General features: G+C 38.5%; 1 protein-coding gene across 2 annotated transcripts in view; it reads right to left on the bottom strand.

Annotated features, from left to right (window-relative positions):
* The window catches only part of LOC138757845 (SWI/SNF-related matrix-associated actin-dependent regulator of chromatin subfamily A member 5), a 39,234-nt gene that overhangs the window by 11,862 nt on the left and 9,395 nt on the right, over nt 1-17,977 (bottom strand). For both annotated transcript variants that reach the window (XM_069925840.1, XM_069925841.1), the window contains exons 2-10: nt 17,036-17,119; nt 16,487-16,653; nt 15,004-15,104; nt 12,306-12,406; nt 11,213-11,392; nt 10,711-10,866; nt 9,438-9,569; nt 9,057-9,125; nt 4,775-4,884 (exon numbers count right to left, since the gene is read on the bottom strand). In XM_069925840.1, coding sequence (XP_069781941.1) covers nt 4,775-4,884; nt 9,057-9,125; nt 9,438-9,569; nt 10,711-10,866; nt 11,213-11,392; nt 12,306-12,406; nt 15,004-15,104; nt 16,487-16,653; nt 17,036-17,119 — 1,100 coding nt within the window. The remainder of the gene's footprint in view (nt 1-4,774; nt 4,885-9,056; nt 9,126-9,437; nt 9,570-10,710; nt 10,867-11,212; nt 11,393-12,305; nt 12,407-15,003; nt 15,105-16,486; nt 16,654-17,035; nt 17,120-17,977) is intronic.

Below are 17,977 nucleotides of genomic sequence, written 5' to 3'. Positions count from 1 at the left end.
GAGAGTGAATGAAAGTATTCATCTCCCTTAATTAGGCCTCTGCATTCCTCACTTTACACCTGCAACTTCATGGCTCCATATGACACCACCACCATTTAGAAATTTACTGATGATACCATAGTAGGGAGCTGAATAAAAAGGGATGATGAATCTGCATAAAGGGAGAAAACTTGGCTGAATGGGTGTACCAACATCAAATTCTCGAGCAATGTCATCAAAACCAAGGAGCTGATTGTAGATTTTAGGAAGGGAAAGCCAAGGGTATACAAGCCAGTGATCATTGTGGGAAAAATCAGAGGTGGAGAGGGCAAACAAATTAAAATTCTGAGGAATCATGATCTTGGGGACCTTTCTTGGACCCAACATATTAATGTCATTGTGAAGAAAACACATCTGCACCTCTACTTCCTCAAAGGATTTGCAGAGGTTCAGAATTACATCAGAAGTTATGGCAAATTTCTACCGATGTGCAGTGACCAACTGCATCAGGGCCAGGTATGGGAGCATCAATACCTTTGAGAAGAATGCCTCGCAAAAGATAGTGGGCGCAGCCCAGTATAATCACAGGCAAAACTCTCCCCTCCATTGAGAAAATCTACATGGAACACTGTTGTTGGAGAGCAACAGCAATCATCAAGGATCCACACCACACAGAACATGCTCTTTTCTCGCTGCCATGAGGAAAGAGGTACAGGTGCCATAAGGCTCAAACCACCAGGTTCAGGAACAGTTGTTACCCCTCCACCATCAGACTCCTAAACAACAAACTCAGAGATTCATTTAAGGACTTTTACTTTGCACAGTATTACTGAATATTTTTTCCTGCATTTGCATGTTTACATTTCTCTTTTGTATACATCTTTTGCTTTATTACAGTTGACACAACCAACAAGTAGAAATTCTGCCTGACCTGTCAGGATTGTAATGTGATGCCATGTATGTACTCAGTCAATAAATTTGAACTTTAATTCACTCTCAAATTCCCTAGCAGATTTATTGATGCCCACTAGTGTATTATTATTCCCTTCTGGTTTAACAACTTTCTTAGAATAACTAGTTCTGGTTTTAACCTCAAAAAATAACAGGGTGTCACGCAAAGAGTCTCTTTAAGGGACACTGGCAGCTGGACAAACATTGTTCAAGTTCAGTAATCTTAGTGATACTAAATTTCAGGAAGTTTGTGGTGAGCCAGGCATAAATCTCATTTTATCTTGAAACGTGGTTAAAAAGGAAGCCCAGCATTTAATGCTAATAAAGGAACGTTTTAAAAAAAATAATAACTGCAATTATCCCAGATAATTCTCAGATTCTTCTTTGGCTTGGCTTCGCGGACGAAGATTTATGGAGGGGGTAAAAGTCCACGTCAGCTGCAGGCTCGTTTGTGGCTGACAAGTCCGATGCGGGACAGGCAGACACGGTTGCAGCGGCTGCAGGGGAAAATTGGTTGGTTGGGGTTGGGTGTTGGGTTTTTCCTCCTTTGCCTTTTGTCAGTGAGGTGGGCTCTGTGGTCTTCTTCGAAGGAGGTTGCTGCCCGCCAAACTGTGAGGCGCCAAGATGCACGGTTTGAGGCGATATCAGCCCACTGGCGGTGGTCAATGTGGCAGGCACCAAGAGATTTCTTTAGGCAGTCCTTGTACCTTTTCTTTGGTGCTCCTCTGTCACGGTGGCCAGTGGAGAGCTCGCCATATAACACGATCTTGGGAAGGCGATGGTCCTCCATTCTTTATCTAAATCCATTTATGATTTTAAAATCTGGATACTACTGCCAGAAATCATTATAATCAAGGGAATCTTCATGCAGCCACAAATACAAATATCAGAGGGAAGGAAGCTTCACTACATTTGAAATTATGACATTTCAGAGCACATTAGGTAACTGAACAAACACACTTGCATAATGTTCACAATCCCTTTGCATGATAGGCTTGAAGTGACAGAACATTAAAGGTGCTTGATTGTATGTACATAGATCCTAAATTAGGGAAAAGGTCATTTCAATGGAGGCAGAATAAGATCTGACAAAGTAGATTGGGAGACTGCACCTGACAAATGGTAATCTTTCTAAAGTTAAATTGTGAGTATTCAGGACCAATGTGTTCCCTTAGAGGGGAAAGTGAGGAGGATCAGTTATAGAACAGAAAACAAAGACAACAGGATTACAGAAAAAGTAGAGGTGTACTTTTAAAAAAATTTGAGGAAAGCAAAGAGAGGGCCTGAATTATTAATGGTGAACAAAATTAAGGAAAATTCCAAAGCATTTATGTGCATAAATATGGTCAGGGAAAAAAAAGTGAAGCTCGTTAGGCAAAAAGGGGCAATCTTTGCTTGGAAATGCCACAGGTGACAGACTGCATGTGTGAAACTGTTATTCCGGAAGTCAAACAGTTACAAGTGCACCTAACATCAGTAGTTATAAAGTTCATGGTCAAAATTCTGAATGACAGGACATGTGGAAAAATGGGGATAAATCAAAGATGATTAGCATGGCTACATTATGGAAAGATCCAGACTGAACAATTTGATTAGAATGATCAAAAACAGATAGATGAGGGTAGTGTGGATGATGTAGTGTATCTGGACTTTAACAAAGTCCCAGAAGGGAGACTGATCCAAAAATTTAGACCCCATGGCATCCAGAGAATTTTAGACCTCAAGTTGGCTGAGTGGCAGGAAGAATTGGCAATGATGGAGAGCTGTTTTGTGATTGGCAGCCAGTGCTGTGTCACAGGATCAGTGTTAAGACCTTTATTGTTTGTTATATGCACAAGAAATGTAAATGTACGAATTACGACAAGTTCACATAGGACACAAAATGGTGGAATGATGATGGCAAGGAGGATAATCTTCAATTACAGGACAATACTGATGAAATAGCAAGATGGCAGAACAATAGTTGATGGGATTTAGGTTTTCAGTTTCAGATTTATTGTCAGAATATATATACAACTGAGATTCTTTGTCTGCAGCTGAGGCAGAATTACCACTTTTTGGTAATGCAAAAAAATGCACACAGTGTGCACATGTAAACAAATAAAGAAAAATATATAAGCAAACTGAGTGCAATATAGAGGGGGGGAAAATCAATGAAGTCACATCGGGGTCACCAGTTGTAGCCACCTGCTATAAAGAAACACGCACAGTGTGGTAGGTTAAGCGCACTCCTTTATTAGGGCTGGAAAGGCTGCCTTTATACTGTTCAAGTTACCGATTGACCGAGTCAGCCATATGAATAACAATTGCGGTGGGAACATCCATGCATATGAATGTCCTTCTTCCCTAGCCTGTTTCTGCTGAGTTAGCTTGTCATTTTAGCAATCTCTGCTGCCATGCGATCTCCGCAATTGCAGGCCTCCAGAATCCTTAAATGAATCTGACCGAGTTTATCGTTGAGCAGTCTGATGGTGGAGGTATTAGTTGTTCCTGAACGCGGTGGCACCTACACCTCTTTCCTGACAGTAGCAGTGAGAACAGGGCATGGTGGGCCTTGATGATTGCTACAGATTTCCGAACCAGTGTACCCTGTAGATATTCTCGATAGTGGGGAGGGTAACGTTCTGGGTTATGTCTACTACCTTTTGCAGGGCTTTACAATCAGGGGTATTGGTATCCCCATACCAGAAAGTGATGCAGCCGGTCAGCACACTCTCCACCACTCATCTTTAGAAATTTGCCAGGGTTTCTGATGTCATATCAAACTCCGCAAACTCCTGAGGAAGTAGAAGCATTGACGTGCTTTCTTCACAATGCCATTTGTGTCGAGTTCAGGAAAGATCCTCTGAGAAGGATCTTTCAAGAACTTATTAATTTGTACACCTTCTCCACCTCTGTTCGCCCAATGATCAATGGATTGTATACATCTGGCTTTCCCTTCCTGAAGGGACAATGAGTGCAAGGTTGTTGTTGGTCCACCATTTGGCATTTTTTTCAAGTTTTCAATCTCCCTCCTGCATTCTGATTCATTGCCCTTTTTATACAACCCACTACTGTGGAATAGTCAGCAAATTTATAGATGGTGTTCATTCTGAGGAGTGTGAGGCAATTTATTTTGGGAGCTTTAGCTACAGAATATACCATGATAATTAGGATCCTGGGAATTAATGAAAGAACAGAGGGATTTTGGTGTTTATAGCTCAAACTCCTTAGATGATGGCATAAAAAGAGGAAAAAAATACAAGATTCTTGACTTCAATAGCTTGGGCATAAAATACAAGAGTAGGAAAGTTGTTATACAATTATGCAAACCAATGCTTAGGCCACAGCTAGAGCACAGTGTGCAGTTCTGTTCATCATACTATAGGGTGGAGTAATTCAGTTGTGAAGGAGAGAATGGGTTTGTTTTCCTTAAAAGCAGAGGAAGCTGAAGGGGAACCTGCTTGAGGTATAGATATTGTAGTAGCTGGAAACTCTTCCTCACAACAGAGGAGAATAAATGAAGGCAGCACATTAAAAAGATAGAGGATAAAATGTTAGAGGATATCCAAGGAAGAATTTTTCCACCCAAAGCTTGGATGGATAACAGCATGCCTGTGCAGCAGCAGACAGATTCTTACCACATTTATATCATATCCAATGAGCACTTGAATCACCAAGGGTTAGAAGGCAACAGGCAAAGTAGTAGAAAATGGAATAAGATGGATACTTGATTGTCAGTAAGGGCATGGTGGGCTAACCAGCCTATTTTTGCCTTGTCAGTCTGTGATTAATGCAAAATGAATTGTGCAAAATTATACCATGCTTCATAATGCATTATGTTATTTGCAGGTTGCATACTTACCATTCCCGTTGCATTTTGCTAAGGCCTACATACATTTTGACTTCCTTTTTTGGTGGTAGACTCTTTTCTACTTCAGCTTTAATACGTCGGAGAAGGAAAGGTCTCAATACCTAATTCAAGTAAGAATACATGCTCTTTTACACATTGATGGTACACAAGGAGGCAAGTCAAAAAAATGCAGTTATAAATGCTAAATTTAAACACTATAAAAGGTTTAAAACATCTATGTAACCAAGCCAAGGGTACAAATCTGTAGATACAATTTAAGAATTCAGTTAAATGGATACACCTGCATATGCAGCCAAATTCATAACAAAAATATTTCTGTCATGTTGGATGCAAGAGAACAGCATTCAAACTAAAGCAAGCTTACAATGAGCCAACAGACAATCAAGTTTAATTAAGTTAAATGCAAGAATTATACATTAGTAAGAAGTTACAACTCCATTTTTCAACACAACAGTATATAAACTTCGTGGAGTTTGTTAAACAGAGAAATGACAAACCTGAAATCCTTTCTAAAATGCACCTGATAGAAACAAGTGCAATAAAGTCCTGATGGACACAGGATAGTTTCAAACAAAATACAATAGCAACTATGAACAAAAATATTAAAAGTTACAAAAAATTTGGACTCGAAGGCAGCTTTTAAAGGAACAACTTAATAAGAAAAACAGGTTACAGGGAGAACCCCCAGAGCATGGAAAAGGCAGTTAAAATGGTGGAGTGATGAACAGCAGGGATGAGCAAGTAACAGAGTTGGAATAGTGTGGAGATCTCAGGAAATTAGATAGAGCTCATGAAAAGCTAGTGAATGATTTGAAAATAACGTTTCTAAGACATGCAAAATAGCCTGAATTTGGTAGAAGGTAGAATTTAGATTCCAGTTTTTAAAGCAGATTGCAAAGTGGGTAGCCAAGAGAATAGTTGCGTTGAAATAGAGTTGGTGACAGAGCGAACATGGAACCAAAATGTTAGCCCAAGATTAATTACAACGGAAAGGATGGAAACATCCTGGAAAAGCCTCAGTGTCTAGAGTCAGAGACAAGATTTTGCAGGGTGGGCCAAGTGCAAGCCTGAACAAGTTAACCCATCATTTTACCCATTAAGAAAGTAGAGCAGAGAAAACAAATAAAATGGTTTTATTTGGGGGGGGGGGGGGGGGAGGAAAATCAGCCTTTCACCACATAATATTGAAAGATACTTTGTAATTTGAAACGCACAAAATTTCTTTCCTCCCTAATAAAGTAGCAATTCCACCAACAAAGTGGCAGCACCCACACATAGATTTTGGGCAAATGACTCAAGATTGAAATGCACGGTAACCCATTGTCTAACTTGATCAGCTTCATTGCCAGATTTAATTGAGGCTCAGTGACTAAAAGGAACATGAAAGTTTGGAGTACATAAATCAAGATAAACAACCTTTCTCCCTGCACCACATTGTATTATATGTGGATTTAGTTATCCAAATTCAGAATATTGCCCACCACTAATATCATAGCACTTAGTCTTCCAGCTGTCTCCTCCACGGTCTCAAAAAAAAAATGCTTAAATGCATTAATGCCAATTTCAAAAATATTAATAGTATCTTGAGCCGTTTCTTTTATCCAGGTTTTAAAAAAAATGTTGTAAGATGCATAGAAGTCAATAATGTCTCTTTGATCCGTCAAACTAATCCCGCTAAGTAAGGAGGTGCGATAGACATACAAAATTGCAGGTTAGATGGGAACTGGTAACAAAGGAGTGTGTTTCCACACTCAAGGAAAATTCTTGATATCTAATTCTGCCATTGCACAATGTTCTGGCCATCATTTGGATCCACGAGAAGTGTTCTGGACAATTAACTTTTTATTCTTTAATAAATATTTTTAAAAAATACACATATAATGTGCATGCTATAGGCTTATTTTACAAACCAGCTACACCACCACCCCTGCCACTGCGTGTTATATGCATGTGTGCACTATATGAGACTATATGAGACTATCTTTACATGTTAAATAAAAAAGTGAACTTAATTGACCAGCCTCTACTTTAAATTGCTTTAATTTAAAACAACCAGATAACATCTTAAATAACAAGTTAAAAAGCTAGACATGTTAATAGTAAAAAAAAAACACGAGCCGTCATTGGCATCCATTACCCCTTTGAATCCTTTAAAGTCGGATTGTTCCCGCTCTTCATTAAAATACTTCACTGCTTTTATCATCAGTGGGGAATCACCATCACCATTCTATACTATGCTGGGTTTCTGAATCTACTGCAGTTTTGATGTTACCTTATCCCACACTCTGGCAACCCATTCACAAACTTTAGTATACGTTGTTCTTTCCAGCCATCCGGCTGTGGTCAATTCATGAGTGCCATTTTGCATCCATTCTGATCTGAGGAATGCCTTGAATGGATGATTTACCGAAACGAAGTGGCTACAGTTTACACTTCAACCCACCTGAAATTGCTGCAATGTGGGCCCCAACAGAATTTATAGTCATTTGTGCTGAATGCTCTTTGTGAGCTGCCACAGAATCAAATAAAAATAACAATTTCTTTTGGGGGGTGGGGGTGGAAATGCCGGGTCCAGCCCTGTAACACTTTTCCACCCACAGTTTCATAGCATTGGAGTCCATCCAATCTTTCTTGTTTACAGTGCACAATCACCGTATTGGGCATTTATTCCTTGCAGCAAATGTTACTCTTTTAAATATGATCATTGGCTTCAATTTTGTGCCATTTGCAGTGCAGCCAAGGACGACAGTAAAGCACGAGCTTTCATGTCCAGTCATGGTCAGGGCCACAGTTTTTGTTTCAGAAGCCGCCACAGTTCTGGTGGCGGGGACGTCAAAGTCTATTGGGACTTCGTCCATGTTAATGAGGTCGACAGGTGTGATTTTAAGTTTGCATATTTCAAGTTGCAAAAAAAATCAATTATTTTTTGTTCCCAATCTTCTGGAAGTCACTGACCTACAGTCATTCTAGTTCTTACCAACAATCCATTTTTCTTCAGAAACTTTGATATCCAAGGGAACCCCACCTTGAAATCCAGGATGCCTCTTTCATGCGCCAATAGTCTTTCATCTGAATGGCAACTGTAGATGCAGCCTGATTTTGTTCTTTGACTAAGAACCCACTCCAAGTCAGACTCTAAATGAGGCCATTTAGCTTTCAGGCCACGACGTGTGTGATTTTGTGGATTATCCTCTCAAACTCATCTGTCTCTTTCCTCCTTTCACGAATGGATGATTCATCAACCTCAAACTCTCTTGCTGCTACTCTGTTGTCAGCTTCTTCTGCTTTGCTAACAACTTTCAGTTTGAAATTCACCATGCAAGATTTGCATTTGGCTCCTCTAGATCTCAAAGGTAGCCCTAAATGCAAGGGGCTAGATGCAATAGGCTAAATCAAATGCAGATGATAGCTATAAAGGCTGATAATGTTATCTGCGCATAAAGGAACGTGCATAATTTAAAGCTAGCATGGGAACGGGGCAATAAAAGAAACTCAATTTGAAAGCAAGCGTGGAAATTTGGTACATACAAAATGCCAAAATTCAAAATTTTGATCTTGGGTATTATATATCTCTTTGGCCAGAGTCCCATGGTATTCAGATAAACAGGATTATTCTAGCTACAGCACTGCACCTTATCAATGTTAATTGCCCAACCTGTCTCCCAAGGGAAGAGATTAACAAGATAAGGTTTCTTTTCAAGAAAGGCTTTTAAAAATCCTGCTCAACTCTGAAGCCTGCCTTCAATCTATTTAATTGATTCTTCTCCAAAGCTTGTTAGTGTGTTGCAGGAGGATAGGATAGCATCTATATAATGGCTGATTAACACCTCTGGGGGAAGTTGATTGGATATTAATAATGGAAGATTAACTGTGACAGACACAGGTACTATAGGAATGTGGTTTGGCTCATGTCCCAATTAAATGCACATTGCTTTCATCAGTCAGGATTTAGAATACTACACCCGTGCGGTATATGAATGTGCTATACAATTTATGATTTTCTGCATGTATTATGCATGTGCATGCTATGAGTGAAAATACTATAATTAACATCCAGCATTTGCAAAACAAACACCCATTGGTATATTAAATCTTCCAAACTATATCATAAAATGATGTACTGTTCCAAAATTTGTTGCACGAGTTTAATTTTACTCAAATCACCTTGATTTAAAAACAGAAATTGTCCTTCAAACTATTGTAGACCACAATTATATCAACATTTTAACTAATTAATCACACCCATCAGTGGAAGATGAAATGAAACACTTACCATATGTAACCGTTCCACCAGTTTCTGGTCTCCAAAACAGTTATTTGTGTCAAACCATGAGTCAAAATCCTAAAAAGAATGGAGATAATTTATTTCCATGTCTGAACACTTTTATTAACTCTGAAAATCTTGTACCCTATAATATCATAGCAAAAAGCAAAAAATTCTCTTCCTTAATTCTCCATTTAAACATTCCTTAAAAGGACAGTGAGATTAACTGAAATTTTCTTGCATACAACTGGTTAGGATTCATTGGGGCAAAGGGTCTCCTTGCATGCACTCATGCACTGGTAATTTTATGGCCAATTTTCTTCTACAGTAAGCCCCTTAACCAGAATGAAAGGTTAATGGCAAAATTCCTGTAATTAGTGAAGTACTTACAGCAGAAGAATTGAAGACATCAGGGAGAAGGAAATTGAGCAGTGCCCAGAGTTCATGCAAGTTGTTCTGAAGGGGTGTACCAGTAAGCAACAATCGATTTGTTGTCTTGAATTCCCTCACTATTTCAGACAGCTGCAATAACACAACAAAAACATTACAAATTGATTTAAGACTTAAAAAAAAATCTTACTCAGTGATACAAAGGTGAATTCAAAACTTTACAGAATTATTTGGATAGATTATTATCCTCGATGTACCCAATGCATTCAAATGGTGGCAATGAAAACTGAATGTTTTGTAAAATGATTCACAATAAAGTTAATTAAAGCCCGATGATCTGCCAGAATAACTAAAGAGATGGGATAAAACTGCTGAGAAAATGAGGACATGAAACAGGTGTCAGAATATAAGCGAGCTCAAAAAGATAAAAAAGTTCATTTATGAAATCATCACAAAATAAAGGGATCAAAGAGGACATATAAATCAGAGTCTGAGGGTCTGACCAAGGTAATAAACTATTAGAAAGATGCTGCTGCTGAACTACCCATTGAAAATGTAGATGAGATATTGGATGGATTAAAAATTACAATCCAGATCAGATACATCCTAGATTAAACAAAGTGATTTCAAATGTTAAATTCATAGCATCCTCCCAACCAGTTTTTAAGCTCAGGTATCAATGTAGAGTTCAAGAATGACTAAACCATATCGTGATGCAAGTCTATAAAAATATCAAAGATCATTCATCATCTGGGGGTGTTGTTTGTAGCAATTGGTACCACTTTCAAACTTGCATCAAATTATTTCAGACCAAAGCAATATCTGCTATGAAGTCTACCTGCCATGAAGGGCAGGCTATAGGAAATATTAAACTCTGACAGTAAAAGGATAAAGGAACAAAAAGAATGAATGATTTAACTATTCTGCTCATATCAACCATAACTGAATTTCTACCTATATTTAATCATTATCCTCTATTTTACATTCACTTACTCTGCTTTTTTTCTTCTTTATAACCAACTTTCCCTTCTTTAGATCCATATCACACCTTGAATAAAGGGTACCTTGTTTGAAAATACTGTTTTACTACACATTTCTCCATGTATTGATGCCAAAAATATAGCAACACCAATATCAATTGTTTACCACAAAGCAAGTACTTCACCTTTAATACACATTTGAGTCAATATTTCCTTAAACTAACCATTATCTTTTGGGTTACTGGATGGGGAAGGGGTGGAGGTAATGAAGAGTGGACGAAAAGTAAACTTACCTTAGACTTTTCGTTTTTGATCCTGTGGGCTTCATCTATAACTAGATACCTCCAATTAAACTTTTTGAAAACAGATTTCTCCCTGATCAACATTTCATATGATGTCACACAGACATCCCACTCTCCAGGCAGCAGGACATCGCGGATGAAAGCAGCCTGACAAAGCAAGAAGTTGTTTCCTTTATTGATCATTTGAGGGAAATCAGGACAGAACTTCTACCATATAAAAGTTGTATTTAATTTAACAAAAAAAACTGAAATATATTTCAAAAACAATGAATAATGTACTGTGAACAATACAAAAAAAACACTATACCCTTTTTTTTGGTTTTGCACAAGTTGTAACAGACATGATAAGCTAATAAAAAAGGATGAAGAACTTCAACTGATTTTTATGCAGGGCCAACTCTTCTGTTGACTAAGCTTTTATTTCAGGGTGCATTTATAAACTAAACTCTACAGATACTTGGATAATCTATCAGGGTCAATATATAGTGCATACCCGTTGTTCCTTATCACCAATTAAGCAAATAGCCCGAAGAGTCGGTATCCATCTCTTAAATTCAAGCATCCAGTTGTGGAGTGTAGATTTAGGGACAAGAACCATGTGAGGTCCAGGAATGCTTCTGTAATGTTTCATGTATCCAAGAAGAGCAATAGTTTGTAAAGTTTTCCCAAGACCCTATTAAACAAAGTATAATTAAACATTTCACCAGTCTTTGATTGCAAGCAACAAAACATTTAAAAAATACACATGGCTACAAGTTTCCAGAGCCTATTCTGCCTTGTATATCTTTTAATTTCTTATTTGATACAGAAATATTTCATAAGCAATAAACTCTTAAATAAGTTTTGGAGGGAATTCCAAACATCAATGATCAATGCATTTCTCATCATTAGAACACTGAATTTGAAGACCATTTCTACCAAATACCCGCTCCAGGGGAAACTACATTCTTCCCAGAAATCATCAAGGTTTCTTCAGTATGAAGATATCTAAGTTAGTGGAAAACTAACTCTGAGGAATAAAATCACTGCACAGACTAGTCTGCAGTACAACTCACCCTAGTCTGCCAAACATCCCAAAATGTTCATGAGAAAGGCTTTAGAATTGACAGAATTGAGTTTGTCAGTCTTTAAGTTCTTGCTATGATCAAAAACAGGTAGGTCATCCTGTTGCATTCTTTTTCTACATTGCAGAGATGGTTTAGTAGATGCCCGTGATTTGCCAAATTATCCTAAATTATGTTTAAGTTATTACTGAGAGTATGGAGAAACATCAGTCAGATTAAAACTTTTCTTTTCCCAAAAAGGAAATTAGCAAACTAGATGCATTCCGCCTCCCCCTCCATGAAAAAGAAAACTTGGTTGTGTCATGATCACTTCTTATTTCATATTTATGTACATAAATTAAACCTGCCTCAGTAACATACTATTTAAGTTCTGGTTCGTATCCATTAGTACAAGCCACAGAATTTTCAGTGCAATGACACAGCTGTTACTTTACACTACCTGATATCACAAATTGCATCACATCTTGACTTTTAATTTACAATCAAAATTTCTTATGCCAGCTAGTCATGGTCAATTCATACCATCTCATCTGCTAGGATACCATTAATGCCATTTTCATACAAAGAAATAAGCCAATTCAGTCCGCGGATCTGGTAGTCCCGCAGCTTCCCTCCTTTTATATCTGTGGAAGAGATTCCAAACAGTTAAAATCTGCAGCCATAAAAAATGTGTATAAAAACAATTTAAGTGATTATGAAATAATTCTTAATACTAGCCTGAAAGAACAAAATGCAAAAAGCTTAATATCTGTTGATACCAGGACCTCAGGAGTTTGGATAAAGAAAGGCATTTAAATAATGGCTCCAAAGTAAAACTGGTGGTAAACTAATTTTACTGCAGTACGACTCAAGTTAAATGTTAGTCACAACGCAGATAAAGTGTTGCAGAATATAAACCATCAGGACAAGTATTTAACAGAGAAAAATATAGTGGAGAAGTTTCTCTGGAATTCTTTGCTCTTGTTGGTATTGCCAAAGGAATGATTATTAGAATTTAAACAAGGCCACCTGGAAAGGGTTTTTAACCCTTGCAAGACCAATGATTTTTGATGCACCTATTATTCATGAATATATTTTAATGTAGTCCCATCCTAATATGGTAAGTCAAAACATTTGTTGGGAACTTGGGATCCATGAAAATAAGATGGAACAATTTAAACTCATACTCTGGAGCACAAAGTTGATCAAAATATGCAAAAGTGGGAGTTTGAGAAGCAGTAATTTTATATTGATATAGGATAATCTTTGAGCTACCCTGTACTTTAACATGCTGAGAGTCTCAAATTGCTCATTCTGACAATGAATATCCATGTTCATGGCTTAGAAAATGTAAAGCTCAAATTAAGTCACAAATTTGTTGTTACATGTCAGTAGAGTAACAAAAGAAGTATTCTGGACAGAACAAAGAATGTAGTCAACAATGCCAAAATAATTGCAAAAAGTGGGTAGAAACTAGAAATTTATAGCAACCTCAGTTTCCGCAAAGCAGGACGTCAAGCGCTGAAGAGCTGGCTCTGAATGGGCAACTAAAGCGGCATCATCTGCAAAGAGTAGTTCACGGACAAGTTTCTCTTGTGTCTTGGTGTGAGCTTGCAGGCGCCTCAGATTGAAGAGACTGCCATCCGTGCGGTACCGGATGTAAACAGCGTCTTCATTGTTGGGGTCTTTCATGGCTTGGTTCAGTATCATGCTGAAGAAGATTGAAAAGAGGGTTGGTGCGAGAACACAGCCTTGCTTCACGCCATTGTTAATGGAGAAGGGTTCAGAGAGCTCATTGCTGTATCTGACCCGACCTTGTTGGTTTTCGTGCAGTTGGATAATCATGTTGAGGAACTTTGGGGGACATCCGATGCGCTCTAGTATTTGCCAAAGCCCTTTCCTGCTCACGGTGTCGAAGGCTTTGGTGAGGTCAACAAAGGTGATGTAGAGTCCTTTGTTTTGTTCTCTACACTTTTCTTGGAGCTGTCTGAGGGCAAAGACCATGTCAGTGGTTCCTCTGTTAGCGCGAAAGCCGCACTGTGATTCTGGGAGAATATTCTCAGCGACACTAGGTATTATTCTATTTAGTAGAATCCTAGCGAAGATTTTGCCTGCAATGGAGAGCAACGTGATTCCCCTGTAGTTTGAGCAGTCTGATTTCTCGCCTTTGTTTTTGTACAGGGTGATGATGGTGGCATCACGAAGATCCTGAGGCAGTTTACCTTGGTCCCAACAAAGCTTGAAAAACTCATGCAGTTTGGCATGCAGAGTTTTGCCGCCAGCCTTCCAGACTTCTGGGGGGATTCCATCCATACCTGCTGCTTTGCCACTTTTCAGTTGTTCGATTGCCTTATATGTCTCATCCAGGGTGGGAACCTCATCCAGCTCTAGCCTTAGGGGCTGTTGAGGGAGCTGGAGCAGGGCGGAATCTTGGACTGAGCGGTTGGTACTGAAAAGAGATTGGAAGTGTTCTGACCATCGGTTGAGGATGGAGATCTTGTCGCTGAGGAGGACTTTGCCATCTGAGCTGCGCAGCGGGCTTTGGACTTGGGGTGAGGGGCCGTACACAGCCTTTAGAGCCTCGTAGAAACCCCTGAAGTCGCCAATGTCCGCGCTGAGCTGTGTTCGTTTGGCGAGGCTAGTCCACCACTCATTTTGGATCTCCCGGAGTTTGCGCTGAAGATGCAAGATCGTATTATATGGCGAGCTCTCCACTGGCCACCGTGACAGAGGTGCACCAAAGAAAAGGTACAAGGACTGCCTAAAGAAATCTCTTGGTGCCTGCCACATTGACCACCGCCAGTGGGCTGATAACGCCTCAAACCGTGCATCTTGGCGCCTCACAGTTTGGCGGGCAGCAGCCTCCTTTGAAGAAGACCGCAGAGCCCACCTCACTGACAAAAGGCAAAGGAGGAAAAACCCAACACCCAACCCCAACCAACCAATTTTCCCTTGCAACCGCTGCAATCGTGTCTGCCTGTCCCGCATCGGACTGGTCAGCCACAAACGAGCCTGCAGCTGACGTGGACTTTTTACCCCCTCCATAAATCTTCGTCCGCGAAGCCAAGCCAAAGATAGCAACCTCAAATGTTGCAATATTTTAATTTGGACTATTTTAACAAAGAAAAATTTGCAAACTAAATGAAAGGGGAACAAAAAATACAAATGCAACTGGAAAAAAGTGCAAACTCAGCTACATTAAGAAATGTAATGGATCAATGAATAAAATGGCTTTACATACATGATGGGGATTCTTCAAACCTTGTGCAGACATTGGTTGTCTTGCTATTTTCTGACAGGAGTTCTTCATCTTCTTCCTGCTCTGTACGACGATGTCGATAACTAAGATTTAAAATGAATTGTTTTGTGCAATGAGTCACCACTATATTCCAATGTTTTCAAGAGATGCTATTACTGCCAATTTGAACTTCTTCAAATCCAGTCATGACAAAATAACCAATGTCATACACCACATCCAAGGCTGGAGACTTTATGGTAACTTTGTAGTTAAATTTAGTAAATCTCAAGCATTGCTCAATAAAACAGGTATTTTTGAGCTTGTGTTGTCGCTAAATTAAATTTTAAAAGCAAAATTAATGCAAATGACAAGTACTTTAAAGGACACTTCTGAATTTGCTATTATTCAGACCTGCAATTTTCTAAACCCATTGGAGACAAAAAAGTAAAATGGCATATTTAATGCAGTGACAATATCGAGGTATTTACCAAAATGTAGGTGGCTTTAAATGATTACAAATATTCTTTAACAGTCATGTAACAAAGTTAAAAATTACATTTAATAAGAGGGTTGAAACAAAATGTACTATTTTTACATGATTATAATGAAAACAAGACATGGAGCACCAGTGAATTCCATACCATGCAAATTTAAAAAATAATGCACTTGCTTGTGCTTGTCAATTAGATTTTACTTTTATCTTCCTCTTCTCACATCACGCAATATCCCTCAATACGTCATTCAACACAATGAAATCTCTGCTCTCAGTTTAGAAAATTACCGCTGTGTTTTGAGCAGGGACTTGCAGGTTTCAAAAACTCCTTCTGTGAAGATGGGTGTTCATTCTGACATGGGCCAGTCTAATCTTTGAACATCTCAATTTGTTCACCCTTCACACTCGGAAGAATACAAAATTGTTGTCATTAGTTAACACCCAACACCATTTTAGGAAACTTGCATTGATTGGATCCACTCAAGGCAATGCATATTTTACAGTAGAGTATGAATGAAGGTTATATCATTTCACATTCCAACTCCAAGATAAAAAAACATTAGCCCATTTGCCTCATTTTAATGTTTTATATTGCTTAATATATGCATCATTGCAGTAATTTTAGTGATTTCTATTGACACCCATTTTGATCTATTGCCATTAAAATTAATTCTCTGAACACGATCTCACACTGAACACCAGCCAAGCTTTTCACCTGTCAATGGTTTACATCCTTTATACCCTGTAATGAATTACATAACCTATTGTCAAATGTCCTAGTCAGATATTCATAGATCTTGTTGCTCTTTCATCCCAGCCATTGATAATATATTGCAACAGTCTGATACCCCAGAAGCAGAAATAATGAAAGCCTGAATTTCAATTAAATACCAGTTCTTTGTCTTTCAAATTTGAAGAATATTTTCCAAGGTACAATTACATAGAATCTGCATCTTCTACAGAATAAAAAAAATCATCTGTAATAGATCTTACTCTCCAACCGACAGAAGTGTCTGTTTTTCATCTTTCTTTATGCGAGGACGCCCTGGTTTCATCTTTAGAGGTGATGTTGGTGTCTTCTGTGCAGCAGGTTGAATAAAGTGGGCAAAAAGTTCAGTCTGTTGTAGTAGATAGTCAAATCTATTTGCTCTATCTGCTTTCTGCCAAAGAGAAAAAAGCAAAATACATTCATGTTAAGTTAAAAATTAGATCATGTTAATCAAGCTGAAATGGAAAATAGAAGATGCTGGAAATATATGACAGACAAGACAGCACCTGTGGAGAGAATAGCAGCATTAATGTTTTAGTCTAATGACCTTTAATCTAAACCATTTTTTGTCGCATTTTTATGTCAGATTTCAATCATCTTCAGTATTTTGCTTGAACATCAATCCATAACCATTTTATCAAATTAATCTTGTGCAGGAGAAACTTTCTCAGAAAATACTCAGCAGCACCGCATGGGGAGAAACAAAACTAACCTATGAGGTTAATGACGTTTTCCTCAGAACAGCCATAGCTATCATCTCTTAACATACCTACCATTTTTTCTTCATAGGCAGGATCCTCCTCTTTAACTTCTGGTTTTGGCATTTTAAAGGTAAATGCTTCATCTGTGTTTTCCACCTAATAGAGAGAACATTAAAAGTCATTAGGTTCAGGGGGAAAAAAGCAGTGAAATAAACCTGATGTACATATTAATTAACCTGAAACTCAGAGTTAAAGATGAAGAAAATTAATCAACAATTCTTGGATCACAGGTGCAAGTTCAAAGATACATTAATTACAATTTGAGAGACATTTGGTACAAAGCAAAAGTGCTCATTTAAAATTGGCCGAGTGCCTTGAAGCTCTCTGGGTAAAGAAAAGCTTCTAAAGGCATTGAAGCTATTCATGCTCCCAACAGAGCCTCAGGTCAATAACAGGTTCCTTGAATTTCTCATCTTAACCAAAATCCAATAAGATCTCACTGAAATAATTTATCTTGGCTCTCTGCTACATTGCTAGATATCAAGTCAATTTAAAATGATTACTTTTGCAATGCACTATAAAGAAGCCAGCTATTTCTTACCCCCCGCACCCCCCTCCAAGACTCTTTAACCTTGGTTAATTTGAATAGAACCCACTTTAATGTTCACCAAAAGGTGAAAATTCTTTTAATTCTATCCTACTTTAACCCAAAAAGTATTTTCTCTAGTGAGCTTTAATTATAATAAAGCATAACCATACACAGCACTCTTAAAACAGTCTAATTCCCACAATATTTTTTTACCGTAATAGTCAACCCCCCAACCTTTTTTGGGCCCAAAAATCTAAAGTTTTCCGTATGACCCATAGCAAGTCAATTCTCCTATTTTTGGCCCCAACTGCTCTCCCACTGGAACTCCTGACAGTCAACCATGGATCCTCACCCCCCCAGCTGCCTGCCTACCGGAGCTCCCGATGCCCCAACCGCCCAAGCTCCTGACCCTCCCGAAGGTAGAT

The sequence above is a fragment of the Narcine bancroftii genome, chromosome 3, assembly GCF_036971445.1.
Source record: "Narcine bancroftii isolate sNarBan1 chromosome 3, sNarBan1.hap1, whole genome shotgun sequence".
Taxonomy (NCBI): Eukaryota; Metazoa; Chordata; class Chondrichthyes; order Torpediniformes; family Narcinidae; genus Narcine; species Narcine bancroftii.
This window is presented reverse-complemented; position numbering and strand designations above follow the sequence as displayed.